General features: G+C 36.5%; 1 protein-coding gene across 1 annotated transcript; it reads left to right on the forward strand.

Annotated features, from left to right (window-relative positions):
- On the forward strand, positions 1-9,567 carry LOC127790588 (AT-rich interactive domain-containing protein 4-like). The gene is made up of 17 exons (XM_052320158.1): positions 1-1,129; positions 1,341-1,408; positions 1,500-1,712; positions 1,863-2,051; positions 3,526-3,579; positions 3,669-3,757; positions 4,277-4,553; positions 4,667-4,723; positions 5,097-5,128; positions 5,446-5,581; positions 5,690-5,863; positions 6,900-7,529; positions 7,868-8,005; positions 8,094-8,192; positions 8,647-8,747; positions 8,882-8,972; positions 9,082-9,567. Exons 3-17 carry the CDS (start codon positions 1,566-1,568, stop codon positions 9,175-9,177), a joined length of 2,310 nt encoding a protein of 769 aa, XP_052176118.1. The 5' UTR covers positions 1-1,129; positions 1,341-1,408; positions 1,500-1,565; the 3' UTR covers positions 9,178-9,567.
- The last annotated feature ends 3,656 nt before the right edge of the window (positions 9,568-13,223 follow it).

The following is a 13,223-nucleotide window of genomic DNA, read 5'->3' on the forward strand; positions in this document are numbered from 1 at the left end:
ATTTTCTTCCGGAAGCTCAGCACAATAACGGCACAGTGGTGGTCTGGGAAATTCAAGGCGAGTTCTGATTCCTGGCAGTGTCAAAATTTCTCGAGAATCCAATTGCGAATTTGTACGAACCAAGTAAAATTTTGCTCGATTTGCTTCAGAGAGAGAGAGAGAGAGAGGGGGGGATAATGATGATGATGACGATGATGACGATGACGATGATGGAGACAGAGAAGGATGGCCGAGTTTCGAGGAAAGCCAAGGAGGGGCATGAACAGAAGAAGGATCGTTTCAGCAAACCGAGGAAGAGAAAAAAAGAAGAGTTTGATCATTTGCCAAACCAAACATACATATATATCGTTTATCAAAACACGAAAAGCAATTAAGCAAATACCGAAATTGAAAAAAAAGGGAAAAAAAAACAACAAAATAGGAACGAACCCTGAATTCACTTTTTTTCTACGGCACATACGACAGCATCTACAATTCCCGAATCTCGTGGGTACCCATCCAAGCAAGTTACTCTCCAAACAGTCCAGTCCTCCTTCATTGATTATTCTTCCATTGATTTTCAAGCTTTCTCATGAGATAGGGTCCAATTAATATAAACACCCACTTCTTTGCCATTTGATTATTTGTTCAATCAATGCATAATGGTACAGTTTCTTCGAGTTTTCTTTGTTTCGTTCCACTTCCCAATTTGTTTTTGTTTCTTTATGCAGTTTGTCAAAAGGAAATTTAATTATACCCCTTCTCTCTCTTGTCTCCTTTTTCCCTTGTTTTGATGTTTTAGTTTGTGTTTGACCTTTCGATGGTTGGATTGTGTGGTGATCTATTCGTCACTGCACCAAAGCTGGCAGTCTCTATTTTAGTGCCATTTTTTTTAAAAAAAATTTCGTTTGTTGGATTTAGAGTCAAGAGATAAATAGAGAGATTCTTAAAAGACACCGTTTTTATTTATAAAGTTCAAAATTTTATTGGGTGGTTGATTCTTGAGGGCTAGGGCTTCATGCTTTACCATTACCAGTACATTCGGTGCCTATTTATGAGATTTGAGGCCACGGACTGACAGGGATCGTCGATCTTTCTTGATTTCTTCGTCTGGGTAGTTCGAGTTCCTGAATTTTGTCATCTTGGTCTGGTGAGTTTTCCTGTTCTTAATTTTTACTCTCTGATCTTTTCTCTGTTTTCGCTTTTGTGTTTTTGGGAATTTTCTCGATTAGGGCTGTCTTCGAGATTAAAATTCTGGGTTTTTGGTATACCCTCTTTTTGATCCCTCGATTGGTCGGGAAGTTGGTGTTTTTGGTTTTATTCTGGTGCTCATCAATGGTTTCTTCCCCCTATGCTTCTAGGGTTTAATTGTGCTGGATGTTCTCGGTCGGAGATTGTGTTTTGTTGATGATGATTGGTCTTCAATGAGGTCAGTGTGACCAAAGTTGTGTGTTTTCAACTGATATGTAGCTTTGAAGTTTTTTCATGAGTTTGATGATTTTTAGGTTTCAATTTTTCAGGAGCTTTATTGGTGCTGTTTTTGAAGGGAGTTTATCTCCTACAATACACTACACTGAGTTATAAAGATGTTTCATGTTCAAGGATCTTCAAAACACTCTTCTAGTCTCCTTGCCGTTTTGTGTGGGAGAAATTTGGAGAATGAGCAAAAACAAGAAACAGAGGGCAGTCCAAGATACCGCTTTCCAGAGCTTGTTTCTTCGGGGCGTTTAGAGGTGTGAAGAGACCTTAATTGACATTCTGTTGCTGTATATGAGTTTCCTTAGATGTCTCTTTTGGGTTAGACGGCAAGTTTGTTGCCAGCCAGTTGTAGCCTCTTAACCGTTCTCTCTCTATTTTATTTGTTTATAACTCTTTGAACGTAGGTTCAAATTCTTAGGAGTCCCAGTACAGAAGAGTTTCAAAGGATTCTTGATTCACTCCAGCCAAATTTTGTGTACTTGCAAGGAGAACAACTTCCAAACGACGAAGTTGGATCTCTGGTGTGGGCAGGTGTTGACTTGTGCACTGCTGAAGCTGTGGCTGACCTCTTTGGTACCACGTTACCAACCACAGTATGTGGTTCATCTCTGAAACTTTTTTATCTGGTTTTGTTGTGTATTGTCTTCTTTTTTTTCCATGATTAAATCTATCACTTATCTTGGATTGGGGACTTTTTTACTTATTGTTATATTTTGGTGGGAGAAGGGTTTAGAAGTTTCCGTAAGGATATGGTTGAATGGGAGATGTCTCTGATGCTAGGTAGATGGGATAAGGATTTACTTGTACTTGTCTATTCTACATTGTTACTAGTAGAAAAATAAGTTCCAGGTGTATGTGCTAATCCTTTAATGGGGTTACTCCTCTTGTTTTATGATGGGTTAATGTTTCATTTGAATTAGTTGGGTTCTTTAACATCAATTAAAGTTCAAGAAAAGGATGGCATGCGAAACAAGAAGAGATCCTTGTTATTTGGGATGTGGAAGTAATTATTAAACTTGAGCATTTTGTGGAAGGGAGAAGTGGTTTTGTGGGTGGTACCAGAACATATTGGAAAGGGTAGTCAGTTTGGAGATGCCTTTTACTTTACGAAAATATGATCATAAGCTTTTAACAAGAGCATAAATTGTGTGTTTTAAGCTGAACATGGTTGTCAGTTAGGCCTTGGTAGCAGCGGTTAGGTCTTGCTCCTTTGTGACTAATGGGTTATGGGTTCAAGGTATGATACAACTTCTTTGTAAAGCAAGGGTATAAGATTGTGTAAAAAGAGGACCCTCCTCTGGGCCTTGCAAATTGCGGGGGGGAGTGTCTCATGTTTTTTTTTTCCTTTATCCTTATAAACTAGGCTGTATTTGATTGTACAATGAAACCATTTCTTTCTATTTAACTATTTCTATTTGTATGGAGCTAGGCAAAATATTTTCTTGAAGAGCTAACATTTTTACTTATCATGTTGTGTCTTAAAAGAAATCCTCAAATGTATACTTTTATGAGGAGAAACAAAAAATTCTATTCATTTTAAGCTCATTTTATTCTTATGACTAATTTTCTAATATAAAAATGAACTAACTCTAACTTGCCCATTCACCTTTTTGGTGACAATCAAACAATGCCTTACTCAATTTGTGCGAGTTCTTAAGAAAACACTATTGCAAAACTTAAGTGTTAATACTTCTAATTTACGCCATATTTGCTTTTGAAGTTTTGAATTCATTTTCTTTGACAATTGGTATTATTCAGTGATCTGGTGGTAGTACATGATTTTTTTTTTAAATTCCAAATAAGAACTAGTTAAGCTTTATGCCTGAAGGGTTTAACACTGTGAAACAATGTTTAACAAGCAGAACTCTTCAGTCTGCTTTATCACCCTGGGTCTACCCCCAGGGATTAACCTGACACTGACAAAGACTAAGCTTTTTTTTTTTTGCCATGTGAAAAATGAAAGAGAACTAAATGACTAGATTGATTTCACATAACCTATTTGTTGTCAGTGTTTTGTTTAATTAGTTTTTCTGTTTGAGCTTGATTTGATCTCAAATGCTTATGAAGGTATATTTGGAGCTTCCAAATGGAGAGAAGTTAGCAGAGGCTCTCCATTCCAAGGTAAGAACCAGACAGTGGTGTTATCTAAGTTTTGCATGGTTTTTCTTTTGTGGAGAAAAATAGCTTATTAGCGTTTTTCATTTGTGCAGGGAATTCCTTATGTAGTATATTGGAAGAATGCATTTTTTCGCTGTGATGCTTCCCATTTTCGACATGCATTATTTTCAGTGGTGCAGAGGTATATGTCTATATATATATTTATTTATTTCTTAAGTAAACCTCATGAAATTTTGTGATGGATCCATCTTATTTTCTTATAACATGTTCTTGCTGAAGTGGTATGCGAACCTGCATTCTCAGGTCTGGTCTTTCTCATAAGCTTTGAGCAACACCAAGTTATTCATGTGGCAATTGTTAACTTTCAAAACTGTTTAAAATTGATGTGAATGCTCATATGTTTAATATGAGTCGTGTGAATGCTTATTTGCTTCCCTTTGGTGATGTGAATGGCAAAAATGTGTTGTTTATCATCATATTTCAATTATAGAAGAGTGTGGGTCAAGGCCTTTATGCTTTGATATAGTTGTTTTTCTAAGCGAGGACAATCGGGGGTTGCTCAGTCCTCTAGATGTTGGTTGTACTGACAAACTACTAGGCACTAGTGAATGCATGCAAAGGTCACTATTCCCTGTTTCTCCTGTGCTCTGGAAGGGTACCTTATTTAGTATCTGATATTTGTCTCCAATGTGGATTGCAGTTCTTCTAGCCATACTTGGGATGCTTTCCAGCTTGCACATGCGTCATTTAGGCTTTACTGTGTAAGAAGCAGCCCTGTCCTTCCAGGAAACAGCCAGAAAAGCAATGATCAATTGGGTCCAAACCTCCTTGGGGACCCTCCTAAGATCAATGTTACTCCACCTGAGATGGTTGCAGAAGATGATGATGACAGTTCTTCTGATGGTCTGCCTGCCATAAAGATATATGACGATGATGTGAACATGAAGTTTCTTGTTTGTGGAGAGCGATACGCATTGGTAAGCAGTGCTAACCTTTTATTTCTCAATTCATAGTTGTACGTACTCCTATCAAGGTGTATTAAAATTTCATTTTGCCTCGATGATTTGCTTATAGACCAATTTCTTTTCAGGATGACTTCATATTAGGATCTTTGGAAGATGGCCTTAATGCCCTCTTGACTATTGAAGTAAGTGTGATGAAATGGTTACTTATGGTCATTCATTCAAGTTAATCATGGCTTTAATTCATTTCTTGTTTCCCTCCACCCTATATGTCAAGAAGTTGTGGTCATTCCCCCTCCTCCTAAAGATGCATGCATTTTGAACTGACAGTGAATTTTCATTGTATTGCCTAAGCATTGTTGGAAGTATGTTCTTGCAGAAAGAGAAAATACTTCCACCCTTCCCCTGTCAAATTCTGTCCTTTAGGAAGAGGTTTTCTTGCAGCTTGCTTTATGCTCCTTTTGTCATGTTAATTCTTTAAGTCGTCTGTTTTCCATGAGTACTTAAAAATGAGATTGGGTACTCATTTTCTCCTGTTACTTTGTTATACTGTTTCAGATTCGGGGAAGTAAACTTCATAACCGGGTCAGGTATGTCTCAGCTTAAAATTATTTGAGTCATATACTTTTTTGAGAACATTCATGTGCATCCACACGTCTTTATTGAGATCTTTGCTCTTCTAGATGCATTTATCATCAATTTTCAATTTCCCTGTTAGATTATTTGTTTTTGTTCTCATGCACATCTGGTTTCGCTTTCTTAGGAGTTATGAATTCTTTCTCGTTACAAAAAGATTCAAACTTCATGTAACTGATGGAATCTAATTGGAAAAATGTTGATGCGAGTGTGTAATGTGCATCTAGGGAAATTTTCTAATGCTGTTGATAATCATGATAATTTGGTGCAGTGCTCTGCCACCACCTCTTCAGGCTGGCACATTTTCTCGTGGTGTTGTCACCATGAGATGTGATTTGTCAACTTGCAGTTCTGCCCACATCTCACTTCTGGTGTCAGGTAGTGCACAGACTTGCTTTGATGATCAGGTAATTTAAAGAAATTTTATTACTGTTTTCCTTTTTACGTACTATTAAGAGAAAGTATTATGGTCCTGGTGTTTTGGGAACTGAACTTTCCTGCCTTATTTATTTTAGCTCTTGGAGAACCACATAAAGAATGAAGTTATTGAAAACAGTCGGCTAGTCCATGCACGACCAAATTGCGGGGAAAGCAAACAACCTTTGTCAGAACCGCGAAGATCAGCTGCGATAGCCTGTGGGGCATCAGTGTTTGAAGTTTGCATGAAGGTCCCTATGTGGGCTTCGCAGGTTATTTTCTTATATTCATGTCATTTTCTTTTTTTCTCAGTACTGTACATATCATTTCTTTGGATTGTTTCCTTACTTTTGGATATTTGCTTTGAAGTTTCTATGGATGAATGAAACCTTGCTTTTAATATATGACGTCTGTCAATTTTTTGTGCACTCCCCTTGCTTGTTTAATGTTCTCCTTTAGCAGAGCAAATACTGTTGCATATCAACAATGAGATATTGCATTTGGTAAATACTTATGGTTTACTGTCTTCCTAGAGGTGCCATAATGTTAAATAGTGGAATGACTCTCCTCGACTTATTTTTCATGTTTTCCCTTTGAAAAGAAGGTGGAAATAGAGTTGGAATCAGTCCTATTACAGACAATGAGGTGTGTTACAACAAAGGTTTACAGTTGGCAGGCTAAGGCAATTAAATTCACTTGTATAAGTGGATCTTTAGTGCTTGTGTTGTAATCTGACATTGCATTGGCTGTTGCAAGATTCTGTTTTTGTAATAATCCTGTTTTGCAAACTTCCCTGTCTGATAAAATTGTGATGCTAAATTAAATTTGCATAGATGCCAAATATTATATTTTGATAAGTGTATAGATGCCAAATATGTAAAATGCATAAAATATGTGTCTTTTCCCGTAACATGGTTGAGATTTTGATAGACTGGTCATGTAACATGGAACCCCAATTGATAGGTTGATTATTGGTCATAATGCAGGCTTTCTTTCTTTTCTTTCCTTTCTGGACTTTTTATGCTGGTTATATAACCAACAATACACCAAGCCTTAATCCCCTATATGGGTTTGACTACATGGCTTTTAGCCACCAATCATACCAAGCCTTTTTTAGACTAGTTGTTTTTGTATAACCTGAGCCCATATTTTTCCCCCTTATCCTTTGTCTTGTTGCGTGGCTGATATTTTGGACTCAGGAAACATGTTTCTAATCAGTGACAGATTCTCTTGAATGAAATGGGCCTATTTTATTTAATGCCTGACTGTATTAATTTATTGGTATAAATAAATGTGCTTGTTTTCCAGGTTCTGAGGCAGCTGGCACAGGATGTTTCATATCGTAGTTTAGTTGCACTTGGCATTGCCAGCATTCATGGATTAGCTGTTGCTTCATTTGAGAAGGATGATGTGGAACGACTTATTTTCTTCTGTAATAGGCAGGGGAAAGATCTCGGTCTAGGTAATCCTTATTTTAACAGCAGCGCTCCTACCTGGATGAGACCGCCTGCACCTTCAAGAGAGAGATTTGAAATGTGCCACAAAGCAAGTCCAATCTCTAGTAATGGTTTTGTCTTTGGAAATCAAGCTTCTGTCTGTGAGGTTAAGCATACTGGATTAACCAATGGCTTCACCATGTCTGTAATACCTGGCAGACAAAAACGGAAAGTCACTGCAATGAGGCCTGTTCCTCATGTTCGTCACAAGAAAATGCTGCCTTTTTCTGCCTCAGCTGTGGTGGATGGGCATGACGGAAGCCAATTAAAGGCTAATTTATCAGTCGCTCCTTTGCCCAAGCACAGTTTAGCGGGATCCAATCCTGTTACGCATCGAAAAACTAGTTTGAACTCACTTCAAGCTAAACAAATTATTTCATTGAATCCTCTACCTCTGAAGAAACATGGTTGTAACAGAAGCCCTATTCATGTTTGCTCTGAGGTTAGTTCTACCCCCTTTTTTTTCTTTTGTTCCTATTTGGCTCTTCCTAGGTTCTAAAACATTAATTTTTTTTTTTATGAGTGGTATAATATTCTTCCAAGGCAACAAACAAGTTTCATGTCAAAAATGCTCTCTTGCCCATGGTCAGTGGCATTCTTTCTGTTTCATTCTGCCCTTGGGGCAGAAAACTCACTATAAGAGGTGGCATCCCCAACTGTGGACCCCCCTCATGGAGGAGTTAATCCTTCCTAGGTCATTGAGTTAATCTGTTATTTTAAATGTTTATATATTTTAGGTTTTAACCTGTTCATTTTTTTTTTCACACTTTTGTCTTTCAGGAAGAGTTTCTCAAGGATGTAATGCAGTTTCTAATCCTTCGTGGCCATACACGTCTCGTTCCACAAGGTGGGCTTGCAGAGTTCCCTGATGCTATACTCAATGCAAAACGCCTTGACCTCTTCAACTTGTACAGAGAGGTGAATAGCACATCCAACTGTACAAATGTGAAATTTATTATCAGCTGTTTATTTTTCATGTTACAAATATGGCAAATCAATTTTTTAGGTGGTTTCAAGAGGTGGCTTTCATGTTGGCAATGGCATCAATTGGAAAGGACAGGTTTTCTCGAAGATGCACAATCACACGGTGACCAATAGAATGACCGTATGTCCTCAAACTTGCATCCTTTTCTGTTTGTTATTGATCTTCAGGACATCTTACGGGGCAAGACTTGTGAGAAAATGTAATTTGCAACTAAGGGGATGAAAGTGTTGAGTAGTAATCCTGATTTTAGTCTTTTTTTGCTATGATTATGTTTATTGATGGTAAACCTGATTGAACACACATCCATTGGTTAGGGACATTTAAACAACCAAAATAAGCTCTTGCTAGGTACACAATATTATCCTTGTATGGATGTCTTCCTAGATGTGAAAATCTGTGGGTGTCATTCAAAGTCACACTGATATTGAATTATGAACCATTCTCATTGATTTAACGGTATTTTGCTGTTCGATCTGATGGCTGCTAGCCTATTGGTAGTTGTACAAGCTTTTATCCATTGAAGTCTTTGATTTGGTGAAAGGCTAACAACTCACTGAATAACTATTTGAATCAGGGTGTTGGGAACACACTAAAAAGACATTATGAAACTTACCTTCTGGAGTACGAATTGGCACATGATGATGTGGATGGAGAGTGCTGCTTATTATGTCACAGGTTCTCTTTCTGTATTAGATTCTCTGCTGAAATGGTTGAATTAAATGATATCATAATTATTTTCAGGTATAATATCATAATTATCTTTCGGGTGTAATATTCATATATGATCCTTGTTTGCAATCTTTCTCCAGTAGTGCTGCTGGGGATTGGGTGAACTGTGGTATATGTGGCGAGTGGGCTCACTTTGGCTGTGACAGAAGGGCGGGCCTTGGTGCCTTCAAGGTAAGTCTCTGTAATCTCAATCTTGATTTCAGAACCGATATTACAATCTTTATGCCTTCTTTCATAACTTAAGCCAACTTTTGACGGTTGTTTGACTTGGTTGGCGCAGGATTATGCAAAAACAGATGGACTGGAATACATATGTCCACAGTGCAGCATTTCAAATTTCAAGAAGAAACCCCCCAGAACTACAAATGGTGGCTAGTCTTGAACACGTTACTATTCCACCACCAGTTGGATCGAGTTCCCCTGCCCTCGATAAATTTTCTCTCCTCTTTTGTCTCCATGTGCGAAGCGCAAAATTTGTTAATTTGTTCAATGAGTAGGTCTAGGTGTACAATTTGTTCAATGAGCGCGGGAGGGGAGGGGGGAGGGAACGGACAGGCATGAATGCTGGAGAAAATGGAGAGAGCTGATGAGGAGAGTAAAACAGCAGCAGCAGCAGTAGCAGGAGAGGAAGGCTTAGTTTGGGATTTAGGAGTTGGGCTCCCTTCTAGTGAAGACGAAGGGTTGTTATGTAATATCATATGTCCTTGTTACAAATATGTTGTTTTTGTAGATTAATGAAAACAACACACCATTGGTAGTTTTGTTATTGCATCTCTTCCCCCTCCTGTTTCTTTCCTTTTGGATCATGGCAACTCCCTTCCCTGCTAGTAAAAGTGATGGAATATGAAGAGCAAATGTGAATGGCCGCCCCCCTCCACCCCCAACCAACTTCATTCAGTTAGAGATGTCATCTACCAAATTGGTTCACTAACCAATTCATCCCCATCCGAAGGAACCCATGATTTGATGCCGCTCAACCTTATTTATAAAAGTTTTTTCACGAACAAAATAGTGATGTTAATGCATGTATTTACGGATTGAAGTTTATCATTATTATGTTAAATTGGAACACTAGGAAACAGTTGACCTCTGCACGTGAGCCCCACCTGCATGGGGTCACGCCCCCTTCACTGGCGGGCAAATATTATGTTGCCCGTCAGTGGGCAACATAGCATCACTATAGTATAATATATGATATTTAGACTCAACTTATTTAACTTAAAACAAGTTTAATTAGAGCTTATTGTTGAGTTTGTTTGTAAACAATAAATTAATTCATTATGTTAAAAAAAGATGATCATAAACTAAATAATAGGCTTATTTTGGTAGATAAAAATTACATATATCTTTTTAAATAAACAATAATTAAATTTATATATAAATGAGAAACAAGTTTGTTTATAATTAGACGAGCTTTAAAATTTTCAATTAATTTTTTTTGTAAATGCATTGTAAATTTTTTTAATTAATTAATCAACAAATATAAGTGATTTAAAAAATCCAGCTTATTGATGAGAAAATGAGCAAGCAATATTTAGTTTATAATATTTAAATCTCCTAAACTTGTCAAATTATTAATGCGAAGCAAAATAATAGCAGAATGCGCTACTAATAGTAGTGAGTTTCAAAAAAACTCACAACTGTCGTTAACAAGTTCCTGGTGATCCAACACTTAGCCGGATTTTAATTAAACTACAATGAATTTTAATTAGCTGCCATATTGTGTTACCTCTGAACACATTTTATATTTAAAAAAAAAAATCGACTATCTTAAGGATAATCTGAATACACTCCGAATCCCTCAATGGTGCCCCTTGAGTTGAGAATCTTCTTCTATGTATATATATGAAGGCCAGTACATATAAGAGCTCAACCTGCAGTGCAGAACAGGAATTATTGTTATTAGTGGCTGCTGGAACAGCCAAATTAAAGCAGCCTCTTCCAGGCCACCCAATACTTCCTACAAAATTTCCATGGATGCTTCAAAACCAACAACATCTGGAATGTTGAGGAAGACGAAGAAGAAGATGATGATCGTGTTGAAGAAGAGTACTCTTCCGAAGATGAAGAAGAAGATTGTTATAATTCGGAAGAAGACCAGTCTTGTGAAAGACACAGTTAGGGGGTGTGCAAAATTGTCTGTTCAGTTTGGTTTTTAAAAAAATTCGGTTTAGTTTTTTTGTTGTTGTTGAAAATTTCAGTTAATTGATTTTGGTTCAGTTTTTGTGTTGAAAATAACCGAACCGATAATTTTTACAAAATGGCATCGTTTTGGGCCGGCATTATCATCACAGGCACTGAACGCAGAAGGACATCAATGGAGGGAGTGGGATAGAGAGCTGGGATTCATTGGATTTTGTCTCGTATTTGACAGTTGATTTTTAATTTGTTGAGATTTTGCAATTCATCAAAGGCGGCCATGGCAAGGAGGGCAACTGTCTGTAGGTCGGATGTGTAGTTTTGCAGTTGTCCTGAAGAAAGGAAGAACATTAAAACAGAAGTCAGAGAAGAATAACCCTAACCTTTCGCCTTCGATCTATGACCAACGGCCGCCGGCCTTTCCTCTCCTCAGCTCTGACTGCTCCGGTCGGGCGTCGCCCTCTTGACCAAGAGGCTGTTTGGCTTATTCTTTTTTTTTTATAATTTTAAATTATTTAACTTTTAAGTTAAAAGTTAAATACTTTTTAAACTGATGATATATTTGAATAAATGTACTTTTAAATTATCAATTAATAATTATGTATTTATTTTGAAAGAATCGATAAATGATCAAAATTTAACAAAAGACTAAAATAGATATGGTGTTGAATGATGTAAAATTTAATTATTAAATATTGATAAATTATACATAACATTTAAAAATATATTAATATAATATTATTATACATATAATATATTGCTACTCTGTTTTATATATATATATATATACATGCGCGCAACAGATGGGGGTGATTGAGGGCATAGATGGTCGACAATGAGGATGGGGACGACAGTGGAAAGCTGTTGATGGGGTGACGGAGGAGGAATTGAGGCAGATAGGGCAAGCGACTGATGGGGGTAATGACCAGTAGGGGCGATGGTCGATGAGAAGAGGCCGATGGAGGTGACGACGATGGTCGATAATGGCAATCAGAAGAGCTGGGGAAGCAAAGCCAAGGGAGACAAAGGTTGAAGAAGAAGGGCATGGTTGAAAATTAGCAAAAATGATAAGGGTAAAATTATAATTTCGTCAATCAACACAACTTATGTATAAGCACTGTTTTGCAAAAGTTAGCTCTCATCCACTAACTTTTGCAAAACATTGTATAACAACATTTAAATTGCATAGCTTAAATGCTAGTGAGGTGCACCCAAACACCTCACCAACTTTTTCTTAATAACTTATAAGCTGTATAAGAGGTCAAACCGGTAAGCCAAACACCCTCCAAGATTCACATGTTCTCTTTGCTCCCGTCTACTGCCTTTGTCATCGCCTTCCCCTTCACCTTTAGCCCTTCCTCTTTGTTTTGATTTAGGTGTTCTCAATTTGTCTTTGTCTTTGACTTTTTGGCCCATGTTTATTTTTTATTTTTTTGATTTATTAGTTTGTTCGGTTTTTGTTAGTTTTTTTTTTATGTTTTTCCAATTATTTTGGTCAATTTGATTTTTTTGTATTTTTTTTCAATTATTTCAATTTATTCGATTGGTTCAGTTTGATTTTTTTAGTCTACTTCAATTTTTTCGATTATTGCATTTCAGTCCGTTTGTTCACCCTTAAAGACACTGTCACTCGAAGAACACTGATTTTTTTAAAAATACTGTATGGAAAAAAAAATAGGATTTAAATGACCCAAATTCAATCTCTAAATAATTCGTCATAGAATTAGAAATCGAAAGTCAGTTGCATCACGAACAGGAAGTGGTGGTGTTGACTGATCAGAGGTGAATTTTGACTTCTATCTCTATTTTTAGACAAATATATTACATCTCTAACGAAAAAATATTCATCTTTGATTTGATTTAGAATCAATTTTTTATTCTATTATAAAAATAATAAAATTTAATTAAATATTCAAAAATGAAATATTTTATGTCTCTAACCACACAAAATGTAATTTTTTTTAATGTAGAGATTGATTTAGATTCGTCTCTAAAGTGTCAAAAATTAAGATTTTTTTTTAATTTTCATCTCAAAAAAGCTTAAAAAATAGCCTTTTAGAATTTGAAATGAAAAAATGTCGTCTCTTATGCAAGAAAAATTCATTTTTACTTAGAAACAAAAATAGTTCTATCTTTAACTACAACAAAACTTTGTTACCCTTTTTCTTTTGATTTACAAATTTCACAAATCTAAAATTTGCTTTCAAATGAGAAAAAATTTATTACCAAAAGTACTTTATATATATCCCCAATTCCTACAACACTCACACCAATAATGTTCCA

This window comes from Diospyros lotus, chromosome 14 (assembly GCF_014633365.1).
Source record: "Diospyros lotus cultivar Yz01 chromosome 14, ASM1463336v1, whole genome shotgun sequence".
NCBI lineage: Eukaryota > Viridiplantae > Streptophyta > Magnoliopsida > Ericales > Ebenaceae > Diospyros > Diospyros lotus.